The 26,983-nt window shown below is 62.5% G+C and overlaps 8 protein-coding genes across 8 annotated transcripts in view; 2 read left to right on the top strand and 6 right to left on the bottom strand.

Moving 5' to 3' along the window:
• AMSG_01573 (uncharacterized protein) overlaps positions 1-785 on the top strand; it is a 1,727-nt gene extending 942 nt beyond the window's left edge. Inside the window, exon 3 of the mRNA XM_013906169.1 lies at positions 81-785. Coding sequence (XP_013761623.1) covers positions 81-739 — 659 coding nt within the window. The 3' untranslated portion in view covers positions 740-785. The remainder of the gene's footprint in view (positions 1-80) is intronic.
• On the bottom strand, positions 725-2,701 carry AMSG_01574 (cAMP-regulated D2 protein; the record flags this gene model as incomplete). The annotated part of the gene is made up of 2 exons (XM_013906170.1): positions 725-2,167; positions 2,474-2,701. 2 exons carry the CDS (start codon positions 2,699-2,701, stop codon positions 779-781), a joined length of 1,617 nt encoding a protein of 538 aa, XP_013761624.1. The 3' UTR covers positions 725-778.
• A 131-nt stretch (positions 2,702-2,832) lies between these two features.
• On the bottom strand, positions 2,833-4,741 carry AMSG_01575 (JmjC domain-containing protein; the record flags this gene model as incomplete). The annotated part of the gene is made up of 1 exon (XM_013906171.1): positions 2,833-4,741. One exon carries the CDS (start codon positions 4,739-4,741, stop codon positions 3,062-3,064), a length of 1,680 nt encoding a protein of 559 aa, XP_013761625.1. The 3' UTR covers positions 2,833-3,061.
• A 122-nt stretch (positions 4,742-4,863) lies between these two features.
• On the bottom strand, positions 4,864-7,968 carry AMSG_01576 (uncharacterized protein; the record flags this gene model as incomplete). Its single annotated transcript, XM_013906172.1, has 1 exon — positions 4,864-7,968. One exon carries the CDS (start codon positions 7,966-7,968, stop codon positions 4,864-4,866), a length of 3,105 nt encoding a protein of 1,034 aa, XP_013761626.1.
• A 690-nt stretch (positions 7,969-8,658) lies between these two features.
• On the bottom strand, positions 8,659-9,650 carry AMSG_01577 (vesicle transporter GOT1B). Its single transcript, XM_013906173.1, has 2 exons — positions 9,584-9,650; positions 8,659-9,156 (listed from the first exon to the last, which is right to left on the bottom strand). Exons 1-2 carry the CDS (start codon positions 9,612-9,614, stop codon positions 8,735-8,737), a joined length of 453 nt encoding a protein of 150 aa, XP_013761627.1. The 5' UTR covers positions 9,615-9,650; the 3' UTR covers positions 8,659-8,734.
• A 124-nt stretch (positions 9,651-9,774) lies between these two features.
• On the bottom strand, positions 9,775-12,051 carry AMSG_01578 (high affinity cGMP-specific 3',5'-cyclic phosphodiesterase 9A; the record flags this gene model as incomplete). The annotated part of the gene is made up of 2 exons (XM_013906174.1): positions 11,931-12,051; positions 9,775-11,444 (listed from the first exon to the last, which is right to left on the bottom strand). The coding sequence occupies exons 1-2, from the start codon at positions 12,025-12,027 to the stop codon at positions 9,775-9,777; spliced, it is 1,767 nt and encodes a 588-aa protein (XP_013761628.1). The 5' UTR covers positions 12,028-12,051.
• A 1,370-nt stretch (positions 12,052-13,421) lies between these two features.
• AMSG_01579 (uncharacterized protein) lies at positions 13,422-23,367 on the top strand (the record flags this gene model as incomplete). The annotated part of the gene is made up of 4 exons (XM_013906175.1): positions 13,422-13,553; positions 13,578-20,141; positions 20,183-22,330; positions 22,384-23,367. The coding sequence occupies 4 exons, from the start codon at positions 13,422-13,424 to the stop codon at positions 23,365-23,367; spliced, it is 9,828 nt and encodes a 3,275-aa protein (XP_013761629.1).
• AMSG_01580 (calpain B) lies at positions 23,101-26,801 on the bottom strand. The gene is made up of 2 exons (XM_013906176.1): positions 26,717-26,801; positions 23,101-26,618 (listed from the first exon to the last, which is right to left on the bottom strand). Exons 1-2 carry the CDS (start codon positions 26,775-26,777, stop codon positions 23,554-23,556), a joined length of 3,126 nt encoding a protein of 1,041 aa, XP_013761630.1. The 5' UTR covers positions 26,778-26,801; the 3' UTR covers positions 23,101-23,553.
• Between the last annotated feature and the right edge of the window lie 182 nt (positions 26,802-26,983).

Consider the following 26,983-nt stretch of genomic DNA (forward strand, 5'->3'; position numbering starts at 1 on the left):
TCCCCCTCCCTCCTCCTCCTCCCTCCTCCTCCTCCTCCCTCCTCCCCCCCCCCCCCCCGCCCAACTCACTCTCCTCGCAGACGCCTCGGACCACTGGGCGCGCGACGACCCGGCGTTTGTGGTGGTCTCGGTCGCGTTCTTGACCATCGCCTCGCTGGCGTACGGCATCGCGTTCCGGGCATCGCTCTGGGCGGTGCTCAAGCTGTTGCTGTGGTCGGTCTTTGTCGACTTTGTGGCTGTCGGCATGCTCGTCGCTACCGTTGGCTGGTGGGTGGCCAACACCTTTCTCCGCTCCGATGATGGCGCCTCGCTCGAGGCGGCGTCCAACGAGCGCCTTACATCGCTCACCCTGGGAGCCGACCCACTGTACGGCGAGTTCCCGGGCGGGTCGGGCCCGCCGCCAGCGATGCGATCGCCCAAGGTCGAGTGGCTCTATGCCTTTGACATCCACTGCAACGCGTTCTTCCCGCTCTTTGTCGTCCTCTACGTCGTCCAGTTTGCGCTCCTCTTCCTCATCCTCTCCAACTCGATCGTGGCGCCGCTGGTCTCCAACGCCCTCTACGTCATTGCCACACTCTTCTACTACTACATCACTTTCCTCGGCTATTCGGAGCTCTCGTTCCTCTCGCGGACCAACGTCTTTCTCTATCCGGCTGTCGTCTTTGTCATTCTGTTTACCATCCTCACCCTGCTGCAGTACAACATCTCGGCGGCCGTCTTCTCGTTCTACTTTGCGTAGTACGTCGGGCGGCTCTGGACTGACAATGAACAGAGAGCCTTAGTGACCGAGGTCGTAGATGTAGCCCCACTCGTCCCACTTGTCGCACTCGGCCGCCCAGAGGTCGGACTGGATCGACGACGGCGTGGCAAAGTGCATGTTGAGCTTAGTGTTGGGATCGTACTGCGGCCACTTGAGTGGTGTGTCGGCAGCATTGGGGTCGCTCGTCTTGGCAAACGTCGCCCACGACGTCGCCATCTGCGTCGAAAGCTCCAGTTCGGGCTGGGTGAAGAACTCCGAGCCAGAGCTGAAGACAAACGGCAGCTCCTCGCCGTGGCACACCTTGTCGACGCAATATGGGAACTCCGGACCCCAGATGTCGTGCCCGATGACATGATCAAACTGGTACAGGTACGTTGGCATGCCGGCCTTGGCAAAGGCCCGCGCCGTGGCGCGCGCAGGGCAGGTAAAGATGAACTGCGTCACCATGTGCGCAATGTTGTCGCGGTTGTCGACTCCGCCCTTGAGCGCCGGGTACTCCTTCAGAATCGCGGGCGCGCGCGTGTTAAACACGTCCACAATCAGCGCATCGTATTCCCACGCAGGCAGCGTGTGGTTCCATGCCTGGTAGATGAAGAGCAGGCCCTCGTTGTACACCGAGCCGAGCATGGCCGGCACCTTCTTAAACTCGCCAGCCAGAATAGCCTCGATCGGCTGCTTGGTAAAGAGCTTGCCGTCCACGGTCGGCGTCCACGGGTAGAAAGCCGTGAGGAACTTGAGATAGTCGATCTTCTGCTGCGCTGCAATCTGCGCTTCCATGACCTTGGCCACAGGCAGGCCGCGGAGGCACGCCGTGTCTGTCGACTCGCAGCCGCCGGCCTTGGCAAAGTTCTTGCCAGTCTTCTGTGCCATCTTGGTCGGCTTCATCAGCAGTGAGAACGGGTTCGACTCGATCACGACCTTGGCAAACAGGTTCGAGTCACCAGCGTTGGCTGCCGTGAGGTGGACCGTCGTCGACGTGCCGCCTGCAGACTGCCCAAACAGCATCACATTCTCGGGGTCACCGCCAAACGCCTCGATGTTCTTCTGGACCCACTCGAGCACAAGGACCTGATCCATGAACCCAAAGTTGCCCTCGATCCCACCGTCCGTCACCAGCCACCCCAGCGCCCCGAGCCGGTACGCCGCGTTGACCAGAATGACTTGCGTGTCGTTGACGAAAAAGTTACCCGAGTACAGCGACGTCGGGATCCCGCCCTGCTCAAACCGCCCACCAGGCAGGAACACCATCACAGCGAGCTTCGACGTCGGCTTGGCCCAGAATGGCACAAACAGATCCAGGTACAGACAGTCCTCGGCCATGACCTCGGGACACGTCCCAGGCGGCAGCTCACACTTTTGCGGGCAGCCAGGCTGGAATGCTGTCGCGTTGATCGCTCCCACAGCCTTCTGCGCTCCCAACACACGCACCAGCCACCCACGCCTCTCGCTGTGAGTCTGTTCTCTCTTCATCGACCATGACTCGTTTCGTAGCCGCAGCTCTCGCTTGTGGGTGACGATCTCTGCAGCCAAAGACGGCGCCTTTTTCCCCCGCCATGTGCCCACATCGAATTCAACGAAAAAAAGGAAAGCGCTCACAAATGAGCCGAGTCACGCGCTCGCAGGTGCTGCCTGCCGTTGACAAACACAGGCATGTGGGGCGGGGTCAGGAGGGGGGAGGAGAGAGAGATAGAGAGAGAGAGAGAGACGGCGTACCGGTACAGGCGGAGCCCAGCGGAGGTCTCCAACAGGAGGCTCGGCGTATGGGACGCCCAGGAATTGGTTGACGTTGATGTCGCGGATGCCCGTGATGGGTCCGGCCGGCGTGTCGATCGTCACTGTCTCACCGACCGCGCTTGCAGCAAAGGCCACGGCGGCAAGGGCAAGGAAAGTAGCCACAACACCCAGGCTCTGTGGCCGTGTCCAGCGTGTGAATATCTTCATAGCTAGCAACGTGGGCAAAAGAAGAGAAAAGTGGCTTCTTATGACGCCGTCGGACTGGGCCCATCCATGAGCCCACCTCGTATGAGCCGATAGGGGCGCCCAGGCCGAACATGCTACCAAACAGAACGATCCCGGGCAGGAATAGCTTTTGCTTGAATATCCGTGAAAGATAGCCAGATCCTCATCAACGCGGAGCAACCCATGGGCAGGCTTCGGGTCAGTCGCCATCGCGGGGCTAGTTCTCGATGCCGCGCGCGCACCCGGCGCAGGTGACGTCTGCAGGATCCTGAAGGCTGAGCTGTGCTGTAGTGGGTGTCCGGTTGACCAACATCGACCAGCCCCAGCCCGGTCATGGTGCGGCTACGAGATGAAGTGGTCGATGACGCCCAGGGTAACAGCTTCTGCATAGCGGACCACGACGCCAAAAGCGTCGATGAGTCCCTTCTCGGCGGCAGAGTCGACCGCCACCAGCTGGCGAAACTCTTCGACGGTGAGATCAGAAGTACGGTACTCGCCCATAAAGAGCTTGTCGGTGATGGCGGGCTCAAAAACCTCGGGCCGGCTGGCGAGGTCGCTCATGGCCTCTTTGAGAGCTGATTCCTCCGCAGCAGTGAGGAGATCATCGAGATAGAGCTGGTAGTTGGTCGAGTCAACATAGTTGGTGGAGAGCGCGATGGGCGCCTCCACGTTGCGAACTTGATGCGGCGAACCGCCGGGCACAAAGATCATGTCGCCCGACTTGGTGAACGCTTGCCAGCCGCGAATGTGACGGGCACGCGGGAAGCGATCAAAGTCTGGGTCGAACGCGTCGAGGTCAAAGACGGCCGACCCGGGCTCGTCACCCTGGTACAGGTTGCGCATCTGGGTCTGCGGGAAGATGAGCCACTCCTTTCGGCCGAGAACTAGCGCCTGCCAAAAGTGGGTGTGCCGCGCGTCCTGGTGCATGCCCGACCGCGATCGGCCTTGCTGCACAAAGAGCGACGGCCAGTGCAGACAGCGGCCACAGCGCGCCGCCACCGGATCGACCTCCTGAAACAAGTCTGATGCAAAAACTGCCGGGATGGTAAACTTAGTCGCAGCCACTGTCCGCGGGCAGTGATCGATGAACGACCAGTCAAACAGGTGTGCGTTGTACAGCGGATCGTCCGCTGGAAGCTCGCTGTTCGGCCCGGCAGCGGTCAGGAACTCGCCCAGTGTCACCGGCTTCTCGGTCTTGACTTGCTCCAGCCCAGCCCACACGTCAGCCTCGGCTGCGTATCGCTGCAACTTGACCGGCTGCGAGCCGCATGTTGCGTTGAGCAGCTCGCGGGTGAGTGGTGCCTCCGGAAAGAGCACAGGATTCATGTCCTCCAGGATGACTGGGATGCCCGGCTCAGCGTAGCGCGTGCGGAACTCAGCGACCGAGAGACTGCCGCGCGGCCAGCGGTCGATGGCCCGCAAGTGAGTGAAGCCAAGCTCAGAAGCACGCTCAGCAGCTAGTGCTTCCTCCTCAGCCATCTCACGTCCGCCGCGCTCTACAGCGAGGTAGGCAGCTTCAGCACCATCGACCGAGTCACCATCGCGGAGAGCATAGTGATCTAGAGCACGGACGGCCCGCGGCCCAGCCACATCGCGCGGAGTGCGACCACGCGCATCCTTGGCTTGCGGATCTGCGCCGGCCACCACAAGCATGGCAGTGATCGAGTACCAGTCACCAAGGGCAGCGTAGTGAAGCGGAGTGGCGCCGCAGGCGTCTCGGGAGTCCACCAGAGCCCCATGGGCAAGCAAGTCGCTCACAATGGTCAGAGAGCCCAGGCGGGCAGCGGGAGAGAGAATGCTCAACGCAATGCACGGCATGTCCGCTCCGGGTGAGTACGTCGTCCATTCAGCGCCCATGCCCTTGGCAACGACCGCCACCGGGTGCGAGACCACCGCGGGGAGCGCCAGCGGCGCAAAGAACGTCGAGACATAGACTGAGACCACCAGCGTGATCCACGCAGAAGACACTGCAAGCACTATCCGCGCAATGATCACTCCGCGTCGAGTCCGCTGGCATCCCATGTTTACGCTGCCTGTGGTGTGGCGAGTGGGGGTGGGGGGGGGGGGGGGGGGCGCGAGCGAGAGAGGTGCCCAGCTCGACACGGAGCTCGACACGAGCTGGGCAACTCATCACAGCCACCATCTCACAATCTGGCACAGGCATCGAGGAAGGTTCCGGCGCCGGATGCGGGGGCAGAGAGAATGAGAGGATGCATGATGCCCTTGCCCTTGATTGGCGTTGCCCCGCGAGGGGTTAGAGTAACAAAGCTGGTATCGTCGACGTGCGGGAGGAGTCGCGCACGCTGCAAGTCAAGCGCAGCCGCACAAGCGGTCGAGATCTGGATGGTGCTTTGCGGCGCAAACGACTCCATGCGCGACGCAGTGTTGACAGTGTCGCCAAAACAATCAAAAATCGACTTGAGCGAGCCAAGCACGCCGCCGACTACATGTCCGGTGTTGATCCCAATCCGCACGCTCAACGCCAGCCCAGGTAGGCCGAGCGAGTTCGCCGCGGCCGCCGAGATCCTCGGGAGCGCCGCCTGGATCTCCAGCGCTACCGCAGCAAGCCGCAAAGCATGGTCATTGTTCTTGTCTGGCAAGCCTGATACAGCCATGTACACCGTGCCAACCGTCTTGATCTTCTCCACACGGTACTGATTGCAGATGGCGTCGACCGTCGAAACAAAGGTGTTGAGCAGCCACAGGTGCTCGCTGGGGAGCAACGAGTCCGGCACGTCGTCGAGAATCGCAAACAGCACTGATGCCTTGTACTTGTGGGCAATGGTGCGGATCTCGCCGCCAAGCTCGTCGTAGATGGTCTGCGGAAGGATGTTGAGAAGCAGACCCTCGGTCTGCTTCTGCTTGGCCTCCACCGCCGCCACCCGTGACGCCATTGCCTCAGAGAGCCCAAACGAGTACCGCGACATTCGCTCGGCATGTGCCACCCCGATGGCGCCGGCAACAAAGATAACTAAGAGAAAGGCGTCTGTGCCAAGGAGTGACGACCGCAGCGAACGCACTTCCACCATCACAAACAGATGCCATGCCGAGAGGAGCACTACATGGAGCATGAGCGTCCAAAGCAGCTCCAGCGGGCCAAAGAGGAGCGAGAAAAGCGAAATGAGCACCATCCGAGCATTGATAAACGACTTGGTTGTCTGGTCCAGCTCCTCAGCCGAGCCATCGAGAATGCCGGCTGCCCGCTGCGCTTCACGGCCATCCTCGGCCTCCTCCTGGATCCGCATTGTAAACGAGACGCAAAGCATGACTACAAGCGCCGAGGCAAGGACGTTAAAGTAGTGCTTGGTCTCAGTGATCGGATGGCGAACAAAGCCAGCCGCACCCACAGCAAAGACGCCGACTACAACCGCTCCCAGCCTCTTCGGCATAGCATTAAAGGTTCCAATCATGACGTCGACAACTTCAAAAGTGATCACCATCACCAACACCATCGCCAGTGCCTCGCGGAACCGCACCACACGCAACCGCCGGATGTGCTGCTGATAGTTGGCCTCGACAGCCGCGGAACGGAACACATGACACGACCATGGACGCATCGACGCCATGATCGTTGTCTGCAATACTTTGTCGGACTTTGTCTCCTCGCCCATGGTCTCGACCCCAGACGCGTGAAGTTGGGTGAAATGCGAGACAAGCGTCGCAAGCTCGGCGGTGGATGACACAGCCGAGCGCGGGGTCCGACTCGAGCTCCGAGCAGCGGCAAGCACGGGATCAACTCCGCCGATTGTGGTCAGCAAGTAGGTGTCGACCGTGGTGGCACCATCATCCGCCATCTGCGACAGAGCGTCAGCAAAGAACAAGTCATGAAGCGCTGCGCCCTGTGCCGTCATGTCCTCGGTACTTGCCATGGCTGATCTCAGGTCATGGGCCATCGACTCGGAACGCCGCACGACGCCTGTGCTTGACGGCTTTTGCTGCGGCAACAGCTTGTAAGGGACCAGAATCCAGTAGTGGTCGTCCCGGACTGCCAGCTGATTGAGCGATGAGGGAGCAGTGGCGCCGGGTGCGAGTCGCCGAGCCGAGACCGGATCACCGGGACCAGGAATGTACTCGAGGATGGCGGCGGACGCTGCCGATACGTGGACACAGCCGGGCTTGCCTGACGACTCGAGAGTGGCTGCCATGTCGACGGTTGGACCCCAGAGGTCGTGCGAGAACCGATGTGTACCAATCACGCCGCCAATGACAGGACCCGAGTGCAGGCCGACACGCATGTTGAGTGACGTACCACGATCAGCGTTAAACTCGTCGATGATAGAGACAATGGCTAGCGCCAGGCGGGCGACAGCCCGAGTGGCGTTGCGACCCTCTTCGGGGGTACGGGCGCCAAGCCCGCCGGCCGCCATGTAGCAGTCGCCAATGGTCTTGATCTTCTCCAGACCAAGCGTGGTAGTGACGGCGTCAAACCGAGCAAACAAGTCGTCGAGAGCGTCGACAAGCTTGCGAGCCGACATCGACTGTGAGAGCACCGTAAAGCCGACCACATCGGCAAAGAGCACCGTGACGTAGTTATGCCGCTGCGAAAGCGGCGCCGACGCCTCAACGTAGGACCGTGTCAAGCTGGCGCCAATGTTTGCACTCTGCTTCAGCTCGGCTCCGACGTCAGCCGGAAGCAGATTGTTAAGGATGGCCTCTTGCTTGACCGACTCGGCGTTGAGCAGGTCGTTGGTGGCAACGAGCCGGCGGGTGGTGAGAAATGAGGTCCGGAGCGCGCGCGACGGAAGGTACGTCCCGATCATGCCCAAAAGCGAAGCTACCAGGCTCGAAAACGACGCGCCGATCCGGATACCGGCGTTTCCTTCGCCCCACACAGCTAGCGTCAACGCAAAGATGATGCAAACTGTCCATGCCACAACCACACGCTCGGCATAAATGAGAGGCGCCACCAAGTAGATGCCGGCGGTGAGGACAATAAGACCAGGCGAGGGACCCAGATCCTCCGCCGAGTGCTTGGTGATGAGGAAAACAAGCAGGATGAAACCGGCAGTCGCGGCCACAATCGGCCTCATCCACGCGATGATGATGGCGCTGGGAAGGCATACAGTGACAGCAAGAAACAGCGCGAGGGCGAGCGACGGCGGCCCGACTCGAACGGCAATGTCGGTCTGGTACGCAAAATGAACGATCCCAAAAAGAGCGGCAATGAACGCTACGATGCCAAGGCCAATGCGGGTGACTCTGACCGACTCCTCCTTCAGCGTCTCGACAAAGTCGTACTCCTCTTGCATCTGTTCGCCAATCCACGGCACAGCACACAGCGTGCTGAGCCAAGATCGGTCCCTTGCCGCAGCCTCGTCTTCAAAGTGCAGCCAGATCGGATGGATGTGAACGTCTGACAATGTTGCCGTGCGTTTCGGGCGGGTGTCGACGCCGGCTGGCACGCCAAGGGAGGTCACCAACAACGACGACGACGACGACGACGACGACGACGACGACGACGACGACGACGACGAAGATGATGACACCTGGGCCGGTTTTCCCTCTTCTGGTCCATCCAACATGACAACGCCATCCTCACTTTCGCTGTAGCTCTCGCTAGAGCTGTTGTCTGCGCCGTGGAGCGGCTCAGGTGAGCAACGCGTGTGGGCAGGCAACGCGGCCGAGACTGAGGTCGAGGTCGAGCTGGAGACCGTGGCTGCCAAGACCTCGACGTCAGCAGGGTCGAGTACACCCGGGACAGCCGAGTCTGAAGATGTTGTAGACGAGCCGGATGAGAACGCAATTGTCTCCTCCTTACGTGCGTGTCGTACGTGGGAGGACTCGTCTGCCATGGTCTGCAGCAGTCGAGTGTGTCACACAGTTGTGCGGCGACGAGTGATCAGTGGCTGGCACAAATCGAAGAGAGCGGGAGAAGCGATGAGCATGCAGATGCACATGTTGTATTTGCAGTACTTCTTAATAGAAATGAGTGGATGTAGTGGAGAGTGAAGGGCGTTTACTCTACGCAAAGGACTGCAGGGCCTGGTGCGCAGGGCGGATCCAACGATGGGGCGATCACGGACCCTTGCGCGGGGTAGGGATACGACGTGATGAGAACGAAGAGAGCCAGTTGGTAAAGGTGAGGACAGGCGGAGCGTTGAGGACCATGGCAAAGTAGCGACCGACAAAGGGTAGTGAGCAGAGAGTGGTCTTGACGGTGGGGAAGAAGTCGCCAAAGAGGTTGACAAAGCCAAAGAGCTCGACGATGATGCCGAGGAGTGTGTATCCATACAGCAGGATGGCGATTCCAGCAAGGAAACAGCCAGTGCCCTTGGCCTTACCCCACTGGAAGAAGAATCGCATTGTCCGAGAGACGCCAATGAGCATGGGAATGCCAGCGAGGAAGAGCATGTTGCCGATGGCGAGGAGGCCACGGTCGAGGAACATGATGATGCCCATGACAAAGAAGAAGACCCCAAAGCCGGTGAGGCCCATACCTACACCAGCCCACCACCGTTACGTCACTACGTGAGTGTATGCAGTTCTAGGAAGCAACCATCGCTGTATCAGCCGCCATCGACTTGTTCGCTCTCTCCGATGACGTCGCAGACAGACACCCTCGACAGAGCTGACCTTCCATAGGTTGTGAAGGAGAAGCCGGGGAGGAGAGGGGGAAGGGATGGCGGAAGGCATGGAAAGGCTATGGAAGTGGCCGAGTGTGGGTCTTGTGTGGGCCTCTTGTGTGTGGGAGAGGGGACGAGAGGGGAGAAGGCGTTGCGGGAGGGGGGTCTCCTGGTTGGCGCCAAGCGAGGGGGGAGGGCCATATGGCCAAGACGTGGATGGTGGAGGCGATGGGGAAGGAGGGGAGGGGGGGCGGGGTGAGGAGAATGGAAGGGATATGAAAGGGATGGGGTTCGGTCGTACCGATGGTCTGCCAGTCGGATAGGCCGAACATCGTGATGTGTGGCGGTGTGGTGCGAGGGTGGAGTTGAGTGGAGGGGCGTGGGTGTGTACTGGTCAACCATAGCGGGCGAGTTCGGTGTGGGTATGTGGGTGGTCCGATGGGCAGGGGATCGTGTGGTTGGGACGTTTGAAGCTCGACAAGGGCTAGTGAGCTACGAGAACATTTGGGTGTCGACCAAGGCCTGCCAGGTGAACCGGTTGGTCTCGATGAGCGAGTGGCAGGTGGCCTCGACAACGGGCAGGAACTTGCCGACGGCGCTGAAGAGCGGGAGCGAGATGTAGTCGATAAGGGTGACGCGAACCATACCCGGGTCAGTGAGTGGGACGGGTCGGTCGGCGGCGGCGGCTTCGCGGACATCCTCCTCGGCCTTCATGTCGGACCAGTACTTGGCGAGGGTAAAAGGACGGATGTCGAGCGAAAAGTCTGCGGTCTTGGTGATCACCTGGCAGAGGAGGCGGCGATGGACGCCGTCGGCACCGTTGAATTGCGAGGCGACGAGGTTGAACGAAGAGAGGATCTTTGGGTGGGCCTTGAGGTCTGTGGCAAGGATGCAGTGGGTCATGAGGTTCTTGACGTACTCGGCCTTGGCCGGCTCCACGTTGGCGAGGACATTGGACGAGGGAACAGCGAGGAGGCCGCAGGCGAGCGACGCCGCGCGGTTCTCCAGGATGGACTCATTGTTGTACTGCATGGCATAGTCGGACGACGACTCGATGAGGTAGTTGTTCGACGTCCCGGTGTGGCCCATCTGGAAGGCGATGACCGCCAGCATGACTGCGAGCACGTCGTGGGCGTCGAGGTGCTTCTGGGCCCCGCCGCGGGTGAGAATCCAGAACGCGAGCTGCGCTGAATCGACAGAGCGCCTGAACGAGTGGTACGGGTTGGTGATCGGGCACTGCGCAGCGACGCCATCCAGAAAGGCCTCCAAAACTTCCTTGGGGATGAGGAAGTGCTGCAGGAGGCCGAGGTGCCGAAACATGGCAACCACGTACTGGCTCATCATCTCCTCGGGCGACGACCAGACGTCAAAGGTGGTGAGCTCAAAAACAGCCTTCAACGCGTGTGCATCCGAGTCGCTGGCCTCGTCGTCCGAGTCGCCGGTGTCGCGGCTAGCGGAGGTGGCAGCAGCAACCGCGCCGCCGAGCTGCGGCTCGATTTTCCAGGCGCCATGCAGCGTCTGGTCGCCGACCAGCGAGGTGATGTACGCCTTGGCCTCGGGCGGGGCGGTGCCCTGCTCGACTAGGTCGACAAAAGCCGAGGTCGAAGAAGCCGACGACGAGAGCAGCAGCGACTGCATCGCCCGGTCCAGGTCTGTACGGAGCGTGTTGAGCTCCTGCCTCAGTTGCTCGTCGGCGTTAGTCTGTGCTGCCAGCGTTTGGAGCGCCTTCACTCGCTCAGCCAGCGAGGAGATCGGGGATGTCTCTGTGGCGTCGACAATGAGCTTCTGCTCATGCATGATCGAGTTGCGCCGTTCGCGCGACCGCGGCGTCTGATCCCGAAGCGGGTTGACCGGCTTGGGCGGTGTATGGCCCTTGCGGACCAACTCTGCAAACTTGTCAAACGTGCCCTTGCGCACAGGCTTGAGGATAAAGTCGTCCGCGCCGGCCTGCAGCGCCTGATACGACGTGGCGGCGTCCTTGGCTGAGCTCATCATAACCACCACTAGCGAGGCCACCGCCGTATTCTCGTGTCCGCGGATTCTGCCTAGCAACTCCATCCCGTTCAGCTTGGGCATGTACACATCTGACAAGACCAGCTGGAACTTTTCCGGCTTGCGCTCGATCTTGCGCAACGCCAGCTCGCCGTTCTTAGCCGACGCCACTGTCCAAGCGAACAAACGACAGAGGTGAGGGTAGGGAGGGGGTGAGTGAGAGGATGTTTGAATATATCTATATCTATATATGTGTGTGTGTGTGTTTGTGTGTGTGCATGTGTGTGTGCATGTGTATGGGATTTGGTCTGTGGTTATGGATGTGGTTGTGGCAATGACGGTGACTGCCTGCTGCTGCGGCGAGGCGGTGCGCACCTGCGGGTAAGCGGCGAAGATCAAGTACCGAAGGGCTGCTGGTGGCGGTGTGGAAGAGGGGGGACAGGGGGTCGAGCAGGGAGACGCCCACTACAGTGCAGCAGGATGGAGTTGGAGGGAGAGAGGGGGAGGGGGGAGGGGGGGGGTAGGATGTGGCGTCCTTGTTCTGTTTTCTACAAGCAAGGGGCAGGGGTGGGGCACTGGGGTTGGGGGCGTGGGTGGGGCCTGTGCGGGCCAACCAACCACCTCCTCCCTCCCCCCCTATGTCAGGCAAAACATACCAGTGTGACCAGCTTGGCGCAAGAAACGCTCGACAATCAGACGGGTAGTAGGCTCGTCCTCGACGACCAAGACCGAGATGGCTTCCGTATCAGCCATACTGCTTGCGTTCTCTGATCCGGGAGTGGAGTGCAATTGCAGTCGTCGGCTCCGTCGTCACCCCAGTCGACGCCATTGCCACCAGACGACGGCAATGACCCCCAAAGCCTGAGGAGATCCGGTATGGTATGGTCTGTCTTCCTCGTTGTCGCAAAAAAAAGTGCCAAGCCGCTGAATGAGAGCCCGTTTCACCGCCGCTCCGCCGCTCTGTCTCTCCGCTGCCAACTCCCGACTCACCCCCCCCTCCCCCCCCCCCCCCCCCCCACCCCCCTCCACCCTCACCCTCAACTGTCGCTCTTCCGTCACCTGCAACCGTACTGAGAGTCTGCAAGTGGAGGGATATGGCGGCACAGATGCCCGGCGGATTGGAGCATCCTTCGCACAAGCTTCACGCTCTGCTATCGTCCATGCACGCTGCCGTTGGCCTGCCTGGACCTGGACTCGGCCAACCACCGCGTCCAGCTACTGAGAGCAGAAGCGAGGCGGCGTCGACTCCGACACGAACCCGACAAGATGGAAGCAGACTTGATCAAGCTGGCGAGGCCGACGCGCCGACCCGCGAGAGTCCAGGCGGCTATGCGTCGCCGCTCAAGTCGCTCCGCGCCCGACGAGCAGCTCGCGCTCGCGCCTCGCTCACTCCGTCGCGCCCGGCCTCGCTGCGGCCGGTGACCACAGGTAGGGGCAATGGTGCGACTCCGCCGCCGCGCTCGCATGGCGATAAGAGTATGAGAGAAGAAGTCGACTACGCAAGTGAGCCGATGCCCATCGGTGCTATCCCGTCGGTAATGCAGACCCAGCTTGCCCAGATGACCGCCACCCGCAAGTCGCTGCATGCAATGCTGATGGAGGTTTTGCCGCGGGTGGATCGTGCTGAGGCGCTGGCTGCCGACATCCTTGGAGTGCTCGCTACGCCAGGACCACCGCCGCGCGCCCTTCTTCATGCCATCGACGCAGCTATCACGTATGCGTCTGACTACGCTGCCCAGTTGCCAACTGTGGCCGAGGCAGACAGTCTGCGCAGCCGGTTACTAGAGCCACTGCGCTCGCTACGATCCATGGAGGCGGCACGGGTAAGCCGAGCCGTTTGTAGCCCGACACATGGACAAGTGGCGCCGTTGACGCCGACGCCAGTCACATCAAGCGGTCACTTGCAGGAGGCATCGCTCCAGCCGCTCCAGGCACGAGTGGCTGCTGCTTGTGCGGCAGCGGCCCGGCTTGCACCCGAAGTGTCAGCTCTCCCGGATCCGCTCACTATCCAGTGCCAGCCACCTAGTGTTGCGTTGCTCACACGGCACCTTGACGCTTTGACCCAGGTGGTGACTGATGCCTCCCTAGATCGAAGCTTGAAAGCTACCATCCCAGCTGCAACTGCAATTGTGGCGCAGCCAGCCGGTATGGCTGGTGCCTCGTCGACTCGTGACCAACTGCGGCAGCGAACGCAAGAGCACGTGGCGTCGCTGGGCAAGCGCCAGAGTGCGGCTGCGGCTGCGCTGGCTTCTGCCACCCGCGCAGAAACCTTGGCCACGGTCGGTGACGTGTTGGCGGCGGAGGCTGATCGGATTGACAGCCGGCGGGCAGCAACCGCTGCCGAGGCTGCTGCTGCCGCCGCCGAGCGGGCGGCAGTGGATGATCGTGCGCAAAGTGTGGCCGCGCGGAGCGCTGCGGTTGACACTCGTGAAGCCTCGCTCAGCAGCGCTCAGGCAGTGGCTGCTGCTGCAACATCCGCTGCCGCCCTCGCTGCAAAGCGTCTCGAGGCGCAGCAGAGCGAGTTGGCGGCGCAGACTGAGCTCCTCGCGCGACAGCGACTTCGTCTCGAGAACCAAGAGGCTCGAGTCGCTCGCGAGCGAGCCGAGGTCGAGGCCGCTCGGACTGAAACAGTCGCCACACGCAAGGCGCACGATCAGCGGGCCAAGGTGATCGCGGCCGAGGCCCAGGCTCTGGCCCAGGCCCGCGCGCAGGCCAAAGTCGAGGCCGGCAGTCTTGCCACGCAGCGTGCCAAGCTCGACGCCGATGTAGACGAGCTGCAGCAGAAGCGCCTTCAGGCCGGCTTTACGCTTGCAGGAGCACAGCGAAGCCAGGATGCACTCGATGCCATGCAAGCCGAGCTTGAGAGCGCCGAGGCACGGGTTGACGCACGAAGCCGCGAGCTTGTCGCTCTGGTCACGGAGCTCGACAAGCGTGCCGCGGCACTCAATGCGCGTGACGTTGAGCTTGCCCGCCGCGCGGCCAAGCTGGATGTGGAAAGTGCGAGTTTAGATGGCCGTGCTGCGGAGCTCGAGGCCCGTGTAGGGCTCATCGACGAGGAGCAGGCGGCGCTGGCGGCGGCGCGGGCTCTTGTAGAGCACGACTCTGCCACGGTGCTGGAACGTGAGTCAGAGCTGACACGGCAACTAGCCGATGTTGCCGAGACTCAGGCCGAGCTGCATGCGACTCGAGTCGAGCTGCGGAGCTTAGAAGTCGCACTAGAGAGCCGCGCAGCCGCGCTTGATGCCGCCGAGCACAAACTGACGCGTGACCGGGCTGCACATGCACAGACATTGCAGGCGTTCAAGGCGTCTTCAGAGGCGCTTGCTCAAGAGTCAGCCCGGTTGGAGGCGCGAGAGGCAGAACTGGCACAGATGGCCGAGTCGGCACAGAATCGATGTGTTGCGCTCGATGCGCAGGGCGCTGCGCTCGAAGTCCAGGCCGAATCTGTCGGCGCAGCCGTGTCGCGAGCCGAGGCCTCGCTGAGGGCAGCGGCGGCTTCGGCGGCTGAGGCCGAGAAGCAAATGGCTGTCCTAGAAGCTCGCCATGTCGAGGCTGCCACTGCTGCTGCAACTGTGCAGGCGCGCGAGAACGAGGTCACGGCGCGTGAGGCCAAGCTAGCCGCAGCTGTCGCAGCGCTAGCTGCCGAGACGGCTGCGGCAGCCGATGCCTCGGCGGATGCGGCCAACGTCAAGTCGGCACTTGCGCGGCAAAAAACTGAGCTTAGCGCGCAGCAAGCGAGGCTTGAGAGCGTAGAGTGCTCGCTTGAGACCGCAAGGCGTGATCTGACCGCCGCACAAGCTGCACTGGCGCGAGATGTCGAGGCTCTCAACGCGGAACGGGCCGCACTCGCCGAACGTAGTGCAAAGAGTGCCTCCGATGCTCGTAAGGCGTCTCGCTCCGAGGCGGCTGCGGCAGCAGCGCTGCAGGCTATTGACGATGTCAGCGCGCGGCTGCAAGGTCGTGAAGCCGAGGTTGCGCGCAGGGCAGCGAGTCTGGATGCGAGAATGCGCGAGTGCGCGAGGCGGGAGAAGGTACTCGCTCGCGAGCGTGATGAGCTGGATCGAGCCTCTCGGGCTGTGTCGGCCCAGTCGGAGGCATTTGCCCGCAAAGCCAGCGAGCTGGCTGCTCACGAGACGCGTGTGTCTGTTGCCAGTGCTGAGCTCGCTGACCAGCAGGCTCAAGTTGCTGCCCGCGACATGGCGTTGCGTGCCGAGTCAGACCACATCAAGCAGACACGGGTTGCCATCGACGCGGACCGTCGTGAGCTCGAGGCTATGGCCAAAGCCACCGAGGCCGAGCTGGCCAAGCTTGACGATGCACATGCCTTGCTGGAGCGCAAAAGCGCCCAGGTCGATGTTGACCGGAGTGTAGTTATGAAGCGGGAGCGTGAGCTAGCGGCAGGCAAGGCTGAGCTGGCCGCAGCTCGCGCTGCTTTGCGCGAGCTGGAATCTAAGCTGCTGGCTCGAAAGATTGCAGCAGACGAAGCAATGGCGAGCGCAGCAGCAGCTCAAGCTCGAGTCGATGCTGACCTCGATGCTCAGGCTGAAGCAAGTAATGCACTCCAAGCACGTGAGGCTGCAGTAGCCGCTGCAGCCGCTGGCGTAGCGGACCGAGAGGCTGAGTTGGCACGGGCTCGTGCTACTGTAGAGGCCCAAGTTGCGGAGCTCGATGCATCTCGAGCAAGTCTAGCGGCTGAGACTGCCGTGGCGCGTGAGGCCCAGCTCAGGTTTGGGCAGCGGGAGGCAGAGCTCGATGCTAAGGTCCATGCCCTTGTCGAGCGTGAGACAAAGCTCGAGAGCGGGTGGCGCGAGCTGGAGGCTGACCGAGCTGGCGTTGCAGAAGCGCGAGCTAAGCTGGTGCGCGATCAGCAGGCACTGGCCGCTGCAACCGAGGCTCTTGCGAGCGAAGACACTCGGGTGACTGCCGATGCTGCAGCTGCGGCGAATGCAATGATGGCTGCAGATCAGGCTCGTGCCGAGCTTGTCGAGCGTGAGGCAAGCATTGCAAGGGATCGCGAGGCTGTGCAAGAAGCTGAAAAGCGAACGGCACACGAGATGGCTCGGGTGGAGGCACTGCAGCGCTCGCTCGAGGCGCAGAGAAGGCAGTTGGAAGATGAGCTGGCCACCGCGGCAGATCACGAGCGTGCAGCTGCTCGGTCATCTGCGCTTGCACGGCAGATGCAGTCCCAAGTAGCTGCACGCAGCGATGCGCTGGTGGCTCGGCGCCGGGCTCTTGCTGAGGAGGAGGATCTGTTGTCGCAAGCCAAGGTTAACATTGCCAGCGCGCGCAGCGCTGTGAATAATGCCAAGCTTGCCGTAGCCGCGCGTGAACTGGCAGCCGAGGCTCATGAGGAGCAGCTTGCCAAGGCTGGCGCTGCCCTTCAGGCCCAGAAGCTTGCGATTGCCGATGCTGAGCGCAAGCTGGATGCTGAGCGGGCTCAAATCTCCCAACGTCGCAATACGCTCAATGGCGAGGCCCAAAGCCAGTCCGTAGCCGCAGCGCGGCTGGAAGCGCAAGCTCGTCACCTGAACGACCGGGAAGCCGGACTTGCAGCCCGCGAGACAGCGCTTGCGGCAACCGCAGACGAGGTTGCTCAGTCTGAGGTTGAGATCCAAGCGCTGCGCAAGACGTTGACCAACGAGCGCGCCGAGATCAGCAAGCTGCAGAGCGCGGCAAATGCGCGGACTCGCGAGCTTGATGAGCGGGAAGCTGCTGTAGGCGTGAATGAGGGCCGGCTGGACAAGCTTTTGGAGCGGGTCAAAGCCGCACAGACCCGCGCCGATGAGAGCCGGAGCGAGGTGACAGACGACCGTGCGACGCTCGAGGCCGACAAGCGTGCAGCGGCCAGCGAGGCGAAGCAGATTGCTGCCGACCGTCATGCGCTTGAGCTTCGTGAGCAGAAGCTGCAGAGTGCGGAGATCGAGTTGGCTGCGCGAGCTGCCCGACTGGATGAGGACAAGGCTAGACTCGATGAGCAGCAAGCTAGACTCGTTTCTGCGCAACAGGAGGCCCAGGAGCGAATGGTTGAAGCTCGGGATGCCATGGCAGCTGCTTCGCACGGCGAGCAATTGGCACAGGACGAACGGAAGCGCGCGCAAGATCGTCTGGCCTTGCTCGATACCCAGGCGACCCAGCTGGCCGCTGACAAGGCGCAGCTCGGGCTTGCTCAAGTTGCGGTTGCGGAAGCGGAGCGGCGTGTCGGCATTGAGCGCAAGGAGTTGGAGGAAGCAAAGGCCAAGGCGGCAGAGGCTCGGGCTGCTCTCGAGGCTCGCAATGTGGCGGTGGCGGATGCGGCTGCACGGGCAGAGGCTGCTGCTGCATCGGCTGCGTCTGCTCAGGACGCCGCAAGACGCGCAGCAGCGGAGGCGGCTGCCAGAAAACGTGCTCTGGCTCAAGTGGCGGCAGGCCTCGACGAACGTCAAGCCAACTTGGACGCCAAGGCCAGGGATGTGGATGGGCGGCGGGCCTTGGTTGAGAGTCTTGCTGAGCAGACCTCTGTAGCACATGCAGCGGCACAGACAGAGGCACTCACACTTGCGCGGCAGCGTGGCGAGCTGGAAGCGCTGGGTGTCCGCCTCGCTGGGGAGCGAGCCAAGCTGAAGCAGATGCGGGAAGAGTTGGCTCGCGGCGTCGAGCGAGCGGCGCGTGACGCCGATGCTGCTGCTGCTGGTCGGATTCAACTCGATCGCGAGCGTACTGCGCTGGCAGCGGCCCGGGCAATGCTGAGCAAGGACGAAGCCAAAGTTGCGGCGGCACGGGTGGAGGCAGTAGCCGAGTCGGAGCGACTTCGCGAGCGGACCAGCAAGCTCGAGGTCGAGATGCGACTGGTTGATGACCAGGCAGCCGACAACCGTGAGCAGCTGCGACTGCTGCTACAGCAAGAGAAGCTTCTCGATGAACGCGGGTCCAAGCAGGCAAAGTCAGAGTCAGAGCTGAGTGCGCGCTGGGATGCACTCGGTGTTGCCGAGCTGGAGCTTGCCGAAGCAAGAGCTGTCGCCGATGGCCAAGCCCAAGCCCTTGCCAAGCGTGAGGCCGGAATGGAGGCACGCGCGGAGGACCTGGCAGCAATGCAGGCTGCCGTCGAGGCTGAAGCCGCCGAGGCAGCCGCTGAAGCGCAGCGACTTCGAGCGATGGAAACTGCGCTGACTGAGCGCTCGAAAGAGCTGCTGGCACAACAGGCTGAGCTGGAAGCAAGTCATGATGCATTGCATGAGCGTCAAGGTGAGCTCGAGGCAGCTATAGATGCCTTTGCGGGTCGTGAGGCTCAGATGAAGGGCCAGCTGAGTCAAATCGCCGACGAGCGCGCAGCGCTGGAAACTTCGCGGCAAGAGATGGCGGCGCGAGCCGAGGCTCTTCAGGCCGAAGAGGCGCGACAGGCGAGCGAGGCCGCACGCCTTGCTGGCAAAGCTCACGTGCTTGCGGAACGCGAGCAAATTGTGGCTGATCGTCAGTCAGAGTTGGACGCTACGGCTGGTGAGCTCGCTATCAAGCGTGGTGAGCTCGCGGCGCAGCAGCAGGGCTTGGCGGATGACAAGGTTGACATAGAGAAGCAGAACCAGGCTTTGGCGAGCTGGCAAGCAAGAGTGGTAGCTGATGAGGCCGAGCTAGATGCTCGGCGGGCAGCTGTGCGTGCAGAGCGCGCTTCACTTGAAGAGGCCAGCGTGCGTCTGGCGTCCGACAAGCGAACGCTTGAAACGCAGCTGGCGACGGTCAACGGTCAGTTGATATCACTTGAGAGCAAGCGAACAGCCTTGACGGCTGCCAGTGAGAGCTTGCAGCAGCGCGAGGCTCAGCTTGCGAGTCGCGATGCAAGCCTCCTTGCCCGCGATAAGGCCCTGGCGGTTAAGGAAGCCAGAGCTGCAAGTGTACTTGAGCGAGAGACCGAGCTTGCAGCCAAGGAGTCCGCTGTAAGTGACCGAATGCTTGAGCTCGAGAACGAGCGTATGCGACTGGTTGAGGAGTCTGTCACGCTGGCAGAGGCAGAGCGCAAGGTAGCCGAAGTCCAAGCTGAGATCCGTGCAATGCGAACGGGAATCGATCGTGAGCGTGCGGCACTGGAGCGACGGAGCATGGATGTCGAAAACCGCGAGACGCAACTTGGTGCGCGGGAAGCCAGCCTGGCTCAGCAATCGAACGAGCTGCTTGAGCGGAGTCGGAGCGCTGCTCAGGCTGAGCGTGAGCTGGCGGCGTCCGAACGCGAGCTAGACGGCCGCAAGAAGCGGGCCGAGCTGGACGCCATCGAGCTTGCCGCCGAACGCGAAGCGCTCGACAGCGAACAAGCCAATCTTGAGGCAGCCAGTGCAGCGTTGTCAGAACGGACGGAGGCCACGGTGGCCGAGGAGGCACGTCTGGCACGAGAGGCCGCGCGTGCTGCCGAGCGGGAGCGAGGCTTGGCCGCTGCAGTGGCCAGCAACGAGGCCAGACGAGCCGAGCTCAAGCGCGAAGCCAGGGAGCTGGACGATGCTCGGCACGCGTACGAGTTGGATGTGCAGGCCGTGGCGTCTGCGCAGAGCGCGCTCGCGCGCGAGCGCGAGACACACGAGCGAGCTGCGCGAAGTCTTGCTGACGCACAGGCTTCAGCGCATGCCGATGCGATGGCTCTGGAGGCTCGTGAACGAGCATGTGGCAAGGAGGAGGGCCGACTGGAGGCTGCACGTGATGAACTGCAGCGCAAAGAGATCATGTTTCACGCCCAAGCTGCACTGCTGCAGGAGCAGGAGGAGGCACTGGAGTTGCAGCTGGCGTCGCTAGCCGAGCAGCTTCAGCTACTCGCCGAGGAGCGGAGCGAGGTCAAAACCAGCGGTCTGAGCTGGCACGGTCCAGAGACGCGGCTGCGCGGAGCAAGCAAGCAGCGGAAGCGGCTCAGCGTGCTGCCGCGGAGCAGAGCGCGGCGGTGTCGAAACGAGAGGCGAGTGTGACGGCACGCGAGAGCGACCTAGCCGAGGCGCAGCGCGCGCTGGACACCGCTCGGACAGAGCTAGCGGGGTTAGAGGCCGAGCTTCACCGCCGAAGTGCTGCGCTTGTGCAGGCTGAGGACGCGGCTGCCGCACGCCAGGCCGAGTTGGACAGCCAGCGGCGAAGCTTGCAACGGATGAATGACGGGGCGGCGGCGCAGCAGAAGGCGCTCGAAGTCGAGCGGCGGGCACTGGCCGAGGCGCAAAGCCAGGTCAAGGCCCGCGAGGAGGCGATGGCGCGCGCGCTCCAAGCCGTTGAGGAGCGTGAGGTCAAGGTTAGCACCGACCAAGCGCGACTCTGTGACGAGCGTGACGCACTGGAGGCACGCGAAGCCAAGATTCGCGCGGCTGAAAAGGCAGTGGCGGTTGCCGAGGCCGAAGCTGCGCGCGCTCAAGCTCGGATGGAGGGCGAGCGTGCTGCGGTCGACGCGGCTCAGGAGCATGTTCGTCAGGCGGGTGAAGAGGTTCGGCGGCGTGAAAAGATATTGGCCGGCCTCGAAGCGCGTGAGGCGGCACTTGCGGCCGAAGCCGAGACTCTTTGTGGACGCGAGGCTGCGCTGGCCCAAGATCGCAAGGCGTTGACGGAGAGGGAGATTGAGCTCAAGGGTTTTGAGCGCGACCTGCAGCGCGAGGCGCAGGATGCGCGCCGAACTGCAGAGCAGCTTGCCAAACGTGAGGCCGAGCTCGATGACCGCGAGGCGAGAGACGCATCGCGGCGGACTGGGCTTGATGCACGCGAGGCGGCGGTGGTTGAGCTGGAGGCCCGGGCAGCAGAGGTGGATGCGAGTCGCGAGGCTGTTGAGAGACGTGCAGCTGAGACGCAAGCGCGAGAGGCGATGCTGGCAGAGAAGAGCGCGGCGCTCGATGCACGGGCACAAGAGCTAGAGACAGCAACAGCAGCGTTTGCAGCAGAGAAGGAGGAACACGAGGCCGAGATGGCCCGGGTGAAGGCCGAAGCAGTCGAGGCAATCGAGGTCAAGAAGGACACGATTGTGCGGACAGCCAAACTTCGATCGCTGTCGTCAGAGCTGGATGCCCGGCAAGCGAAACTAGCCGGACTGGAAGCGCTGGAGACGCGGCTTGAGTCCGAGAAGCGGTCGGCCGAGGCGCGCAAGTCGCGACTTGACGCTCAGTCGTTGCAACTGACTGCGCGGCAGGCAACCGTGAAGCTCAAAGAGCGTAAGGCGGCGGCGATCAAGCTTGAGGCCGAAGAGCTGAAGCGCAAGCTGCAGAAGGAGCAACAGGAGCTCAAGGCTGCGCGCGCTGCGCTGGAGAAGCAGAACGCTTCCCGCACTGCTGCTGTGGTCACCGCCGAGGTCGGCGTTCAGACTATCGCACCTTCGACACCGATCTCGATTCAGGTTAGCTCACCTGAGCTGGTGCACGCCGAAGCGAGCAGCGAGCTCAACGGATCGGCGTCGGAGCTGTACTTGCAGATGGAACACCAGCTGGAGGCAGACTGCCAGGAGGTGGAGGTGATCATTGCCAAGGTCAACGTTGCTGCGGGTGACTTTGTGCGGATTCGGGCGGTGGCGGCGCAGGCCAAGGCACTGTCGAAGAAGATCATCAAGACGTTACATGGGATGCGCGCGACTGCTGCGGACCAGCCCGAGTTTGTGGAGCAGCTTGAGCAGCTTGAGCTGGGGCTTGTGCGGCGCGAAGTCGACCTCGACCAGGTCTCGCAGGCGCTGAGCGCCAATCCCGACGACGAGGCGTCGTTGGCGTCGCTGCGGGTGATTTTGAAGCAGTTACAGGACATCCACGCATCGGTACTGGATCTCACGACTGTGGATGACGAGGTTGAGGACGGCAAATCGATGCGAAAGAGTACTTCGTTGACGCGGCACTCATCGCGGGTGATGGATGAGATGGTACAGCTGCGGGCGCTGCTGAGCGAAGTACCGCTATTTGAGGGCATTTCCAACATTGGCTTCTTTAACGAGATCATGCGCAAGATGGAGGATCGGGTGTACTCGCCCAACTCGTTTGTGTTTGAGTATGGCGACGAGGGCCGCTCAATGTTCTTTATCATGAGCGGGACAGCGGCTGTCATTCTTGGCAACGGCAAGAAGATCAAGGACCTGGAGGCTGGCGACTTTTGGGTGAGATTGCCATTCTGACCGGTGGGCGGCGGACGGCGTCGATTCGGGCCGAGACCTACGTCAATGTCTTTGAGCTGTCGAAGGAGACGCTTCTGGCTGCGCTCGATCTCTACCCGCAGTACCGCGAGTCGATCATCAACGTCGGGCGGCAGCGACTGCTGGACGACGCAAAGCGGAGACGGAAGCGTGAGCTGGCCATTCAGCTGAGCGATAACCCAGCAGCGAGCGTTCGCGAGCGGCTGCACAGCGAGGTGCGGCGGCTGGTGCAGGTGCTGACTCATGCGACGTCAGCGTCTACAGTCAAGTGGCGCGCCATCCAGGAAGCGGCTGATGAGACGCTGCGTGTGCTGGACGATCTGGAGGTAGCCCTGATGCCGACGTTCCGCTGGGTAGTCCGCAACCTCAAGGCTCACCACCAGGCGGCACGCCAGGCGCTGGCGCCTTTTCTGGACAAGGCACCGGACGAGGTTAGTGACCTCGAGGAGGCGCGCTCGGCAGCGCTGGCCCAAATCCGAGCTACCGAGGAAGAGGCACGGCTAGCAATTGGACTGGCCGACGTAGCGGCGTCGCTGGACAAGATGCCGCTGATGCGCGGCGTTGACGCTGCGTTCAAACGAATTCTGCTGGAGCAGGCCGAGGCTGCGACGTACGGTAAGGGCGAGACGATTGTGGAGCTGGGCGGTCGCGACCACGAGCTGTACTTGCTGCTGGACGGGCAGGTGCAAGTCGTGCTTGCCAGCGGTGACTTTGCGGCCGACCTGGGCCCTGGCGAGTTCTTTGGTGAGACAGGGTGGTGGGAGCTCAGCCCAAGGACAGCGCGACTTGTTGCTGTCACTGCAGTGGACGTGGTTCGCATCAGACGCGGCGCGCTGGACGAGGCGTTGCGGCGTTTTGAGGCGACCGGTCGGACCATGGCGGTCAACTGGGAGGGCTGGCAGGCCGAGGTGGCAAAGGAAGAGGCACAGATCTCGCAAAATGTGCGGCGTGCGTTTGCCGGTGTGGGCGGTGGAGCTTCGGCTAGCTCGCTGGGGATTTAGCGCACTGACTATGTGGAGGACGAGGACGACGAAGAGGAGGAGGAAGACTCCGACGAGTCGATAAAGTCACGGCGACGTCCCCTTTTGCTCTTGCGCCGCCCCTTCTTCCCCTTGCGACGGCTTGTCTTGCCCTCCTTACCGTCGGCCTTTGCTGCCCGACGGGCAGCCTTTTCGGCGCGGCGCGCCTCACGGCGTGCGCGGCGCTCGGCTTTCTTCGCCTGCTTGGCCGCCTTGCGGGCCGCCTTCGGGCGGCGTGAGCAGCGCGACGGGCAGCAGCGCGGTTGGCCTTGCGACGCTTTTTCTTGTGAATGCCTGGGATGACGGGTTCATGGCCGCCAGAACCACGGGACGGCTCCTTGCGCTCGCCAGCCCTGTCAGTTTCACGAGCGTCTGCCTGGCCGTCATCAAGACTGCCTTCGCCCTCTTCGAGCTCGGATGCAGCTGGCTCGGGAATAGGCGGGTGCGGCGGTGGCGGCTCATCGCCGGTGGCCTCGGCCATGGTGTCATGATCCGGACTCTCGTCGTTGGCGGCGTCTTCGGCGGGCTCGGGCGGCGGAGGTTGCTTGCTGGCGTCGTCCAGCTGATCAGCGTAGGCTGCCTGGGCGGCATCGCGCTCTTCGTCGGGGCAGCAACGGATGGCTGCACGGGCCTTGCGGAGGGCTTCCTTGTCGAGAAGGACGCGCGCAGACGAGCCTTCATCGGTCTTGGTGCCGGATGCGCCCTTGCCGGCGTAGACGTTGTCTGAGGCGGTGTGCGGGCCGGCGGCCTCGGAGAAGAGATCAAAGGCAGTAGCGGCAATGGCAGAGAGGGTAAAGTTGCCGTGGATGCCGGGGTAGAATGTGGTAGGCACAATGCAGTAGGCACCTGCGTCGAGAGTGAGCTCGGCGCTGCGCGAGCGGGTGTACTGGAAGCCCGAGCACGACATGGTGGAAGCGAGCGAGACTGTGCCGCCGGCGCAGACGTAAAAGCCGATGGGAAGACGCGGGTCGTCTTCGGGGTGGCGAGGGTGATGGTGATGGTGGTTGGCTTGGTGATGTCGAGGCAATAGACCGGGTTGAGCTGCCACGACTGGTTGTTCTGGCAGCCGCCGGAGTAGTGCGGGGTCCATGCGCCACCGACGGCGGCCTCGTGCCACTCCCACGAGCGCGGGATGTGGTCGAGGGCGAGCTGGGCATCAGGAACACCAGGCGCCTTGACGATGAGCTCGAACGAGGCCTCCACGTCGGGGTGGTAGGTTGAGGGGATGATGAGGACTGGGGTGTCTGCGGTGACGTCGAGTGCAGCTGCAACGTTTCGCGCGTTGGTGCACGGGGTGGAGGCAAGGGTATCAGACGAAGACGCGGCGAGAAGGCGCTTGGAGTTGGATGGGACGGGGAAGGCGGACCAACCGACATAGGGCAGCGCGTCGGAGGGCGTAGACTCGGGCTGGACGAGCGAGATCTCAAGCGTGGCATCGGTGTCTGAGGTGAGGAGGTACTGGGGGTTGCGATGCCAGTTTGCCCGACCGCGACAGCCTCCGGCCAACTTGCCGTGCCAGCGGCCCTCGACGCCTGTAACACCAGCGACAGCGACGTGAAGGTGGGCCCACTCTGCGGCGGACACACCGGCAGGCGCGATGGCAGCTAGGGTAAATGCCGACTCGTTTCCAGGGTAGAACGTCGATGGGATGACGATGTAGGTGCCGGGCTCGAGGGTGAGCGAGACCGAGACCGAGTATGCATTGGTGAACGAGGTCTTGCCGATGACTTCCGAGGCGAGGGCGCGATCTTTGCGGGCGTCGCCGGTGAGGACGAGGCAGCCGATGTAGAAAGGCGGGTGGGCAGGCGACTGAGGTTGGTGGAGCTCGATGATATAGTCACCGGGAGCGGAGACGGTGAGAGCAAACTGTGGGTTGGCGTTCCACGACGGGTTGTTGACGCAGCCGCCAGCAGAGACGCCAGCCCAGGCACCCTCGATTTCGGCGTTGGCGATGTGCGGGAAGGCGATAAAGTCGAGTGCGGCCGAGTCTGCCCAGGCGCGAACGACCCAGTCTTCGTTCTTGAGAGGAGCGGCGTCGTACTGGCACGGAACGATGATGTAGTCGCCGGGCGGGGCCTTGAAAGTAGTGGCGACCTCACGGGCGTACTCAAAGATGTCGATGCGGGCGACGAGGCGCGACGAGTCCCACTCGCGGAGTGGGCCTGATTCGGGCTCGGCGTCAAAGACGTAAAAGGCAATGGCGTCGTCGTAGCGATGGGTGCCAGCAAGGCGAGCGTCAGACTGCATGAGCGAAATAGCAACATGGGCGGCAGCAGCGCCATCAGCGGGAGCGCCAACGCGCAGCTTGAGCTGCGGGTTGTTGGCAAAGCCCGCCGATGACGGACGGCCACCCGAAGACTCAGCGAACCACGAGCCAAAGGCCTTGACGCTCGATGTCCAGCCTGTGAAAAGGTGGCAAGCATAGAGCTTGTTAAAGTTGGTGGTAAAGTCCTCGTACGCCATGTAGAACGAGCCGTCATCGGCAAACTCGTGGCCGAGCTCTTCGAGCATCTCGGGTGTCCACTCGGGCGAGCCGTCAGCCCAGGCGCCAGACCACTCAGTCGAGCCCCACGGGTTACGGATCAGAAGCAGGCGGTGGCCAGCCGAGGTAGTGAGGGCGTCAAGGATGCCGTAGGCGTGAGAGGCAAGCAGACCATTGCCCTGGTCCTCCTCGATACCGGCACCGGCGCGGGCGATGGCGCAGCCGAGCATGTCCCCGGCGTCAATCATGTCGACAATGTCATCAAAGAGCTTGCCAGAGGTGATGCGAGCAGCAACGTCCTCGTGGTCAAAGTGCCATTTCTCGCCTGAGCCGCCGGTGAGGTCGACGAGGGCGTCGACGGTCGAGCCGCCTTCGATGGCCTCAAACGAGCCGTGCAGTTTGGCGTAGGCCTTTTCCAAGATCTGGACCCAGACCTCGTCCTCATCGAGGCAGCGAGCAAAGAGCGGCGTCTCGGAGCCGTGGCGGAGCGGAACGTGGTCGTCGACTACCACCTGCAGCCAATCGCCGTTTTTGTAGAAGCGGACGGTGTAGCGGCCGGTCTCGGTGTCGTGGTCGACGATGAGCGAGGCGAGGGCCTCGTCATCGAGGGCAACAACCGAGAGCGAACCGAGGAGGTAGCACGAGCCAAGCGCACCCTGCATCACATCACCCGGAGCCACACCCTCGGCAAAGAGGGTAGGCGTCGAGGTGTAAGCGTGCGGGCGGTCCCACTTGGCCACCGAGTACGATGCTGGAGGTGCATGCGGAGAAAGAAAAAAAAGTGTTCGCTGTGAGTTTGTTCGATGCGGTCAACCACGGTTGGACGGGAAAGGGCGCAAGGGGACGTACTCTCGCGGTTGGTGTAGAGCGATGTGTCATCGGGAGCAAAGTCAGTGTCAACAAAGGCCATGGCGGAGGAGGAGGGGGTGGTGGGGGTGGGATGCCGGGGGTGTACTGGAGTGGGGCGTCAAGTGCAGGTGCGGGTGCGGTGTCAGCGGCGGAGCTGACCAAGTGCTCAGTGGTTACGTTTGTCACGCCGGACGTTTTCTGGCCATCGCCTGTGACCAAGGAGGTGGTGGTAGCAGTTTGGGGTTGGGGTTGGGTTGGGGTTGAGGT

Source organism: Thecamonas trahens, assembly GCF_000142905.1.
Source record: "Thecamonas trahens ATCC 50062 unplaced genomic scaffold supercont1.6, whole genome shotgun sequence".
In the NCBI taxonomy this organism is placed as follows: domain Eukaryota; order Apusomonadida; family Apusomonadidae; genus Thecamonas; species Thecamonas trahens.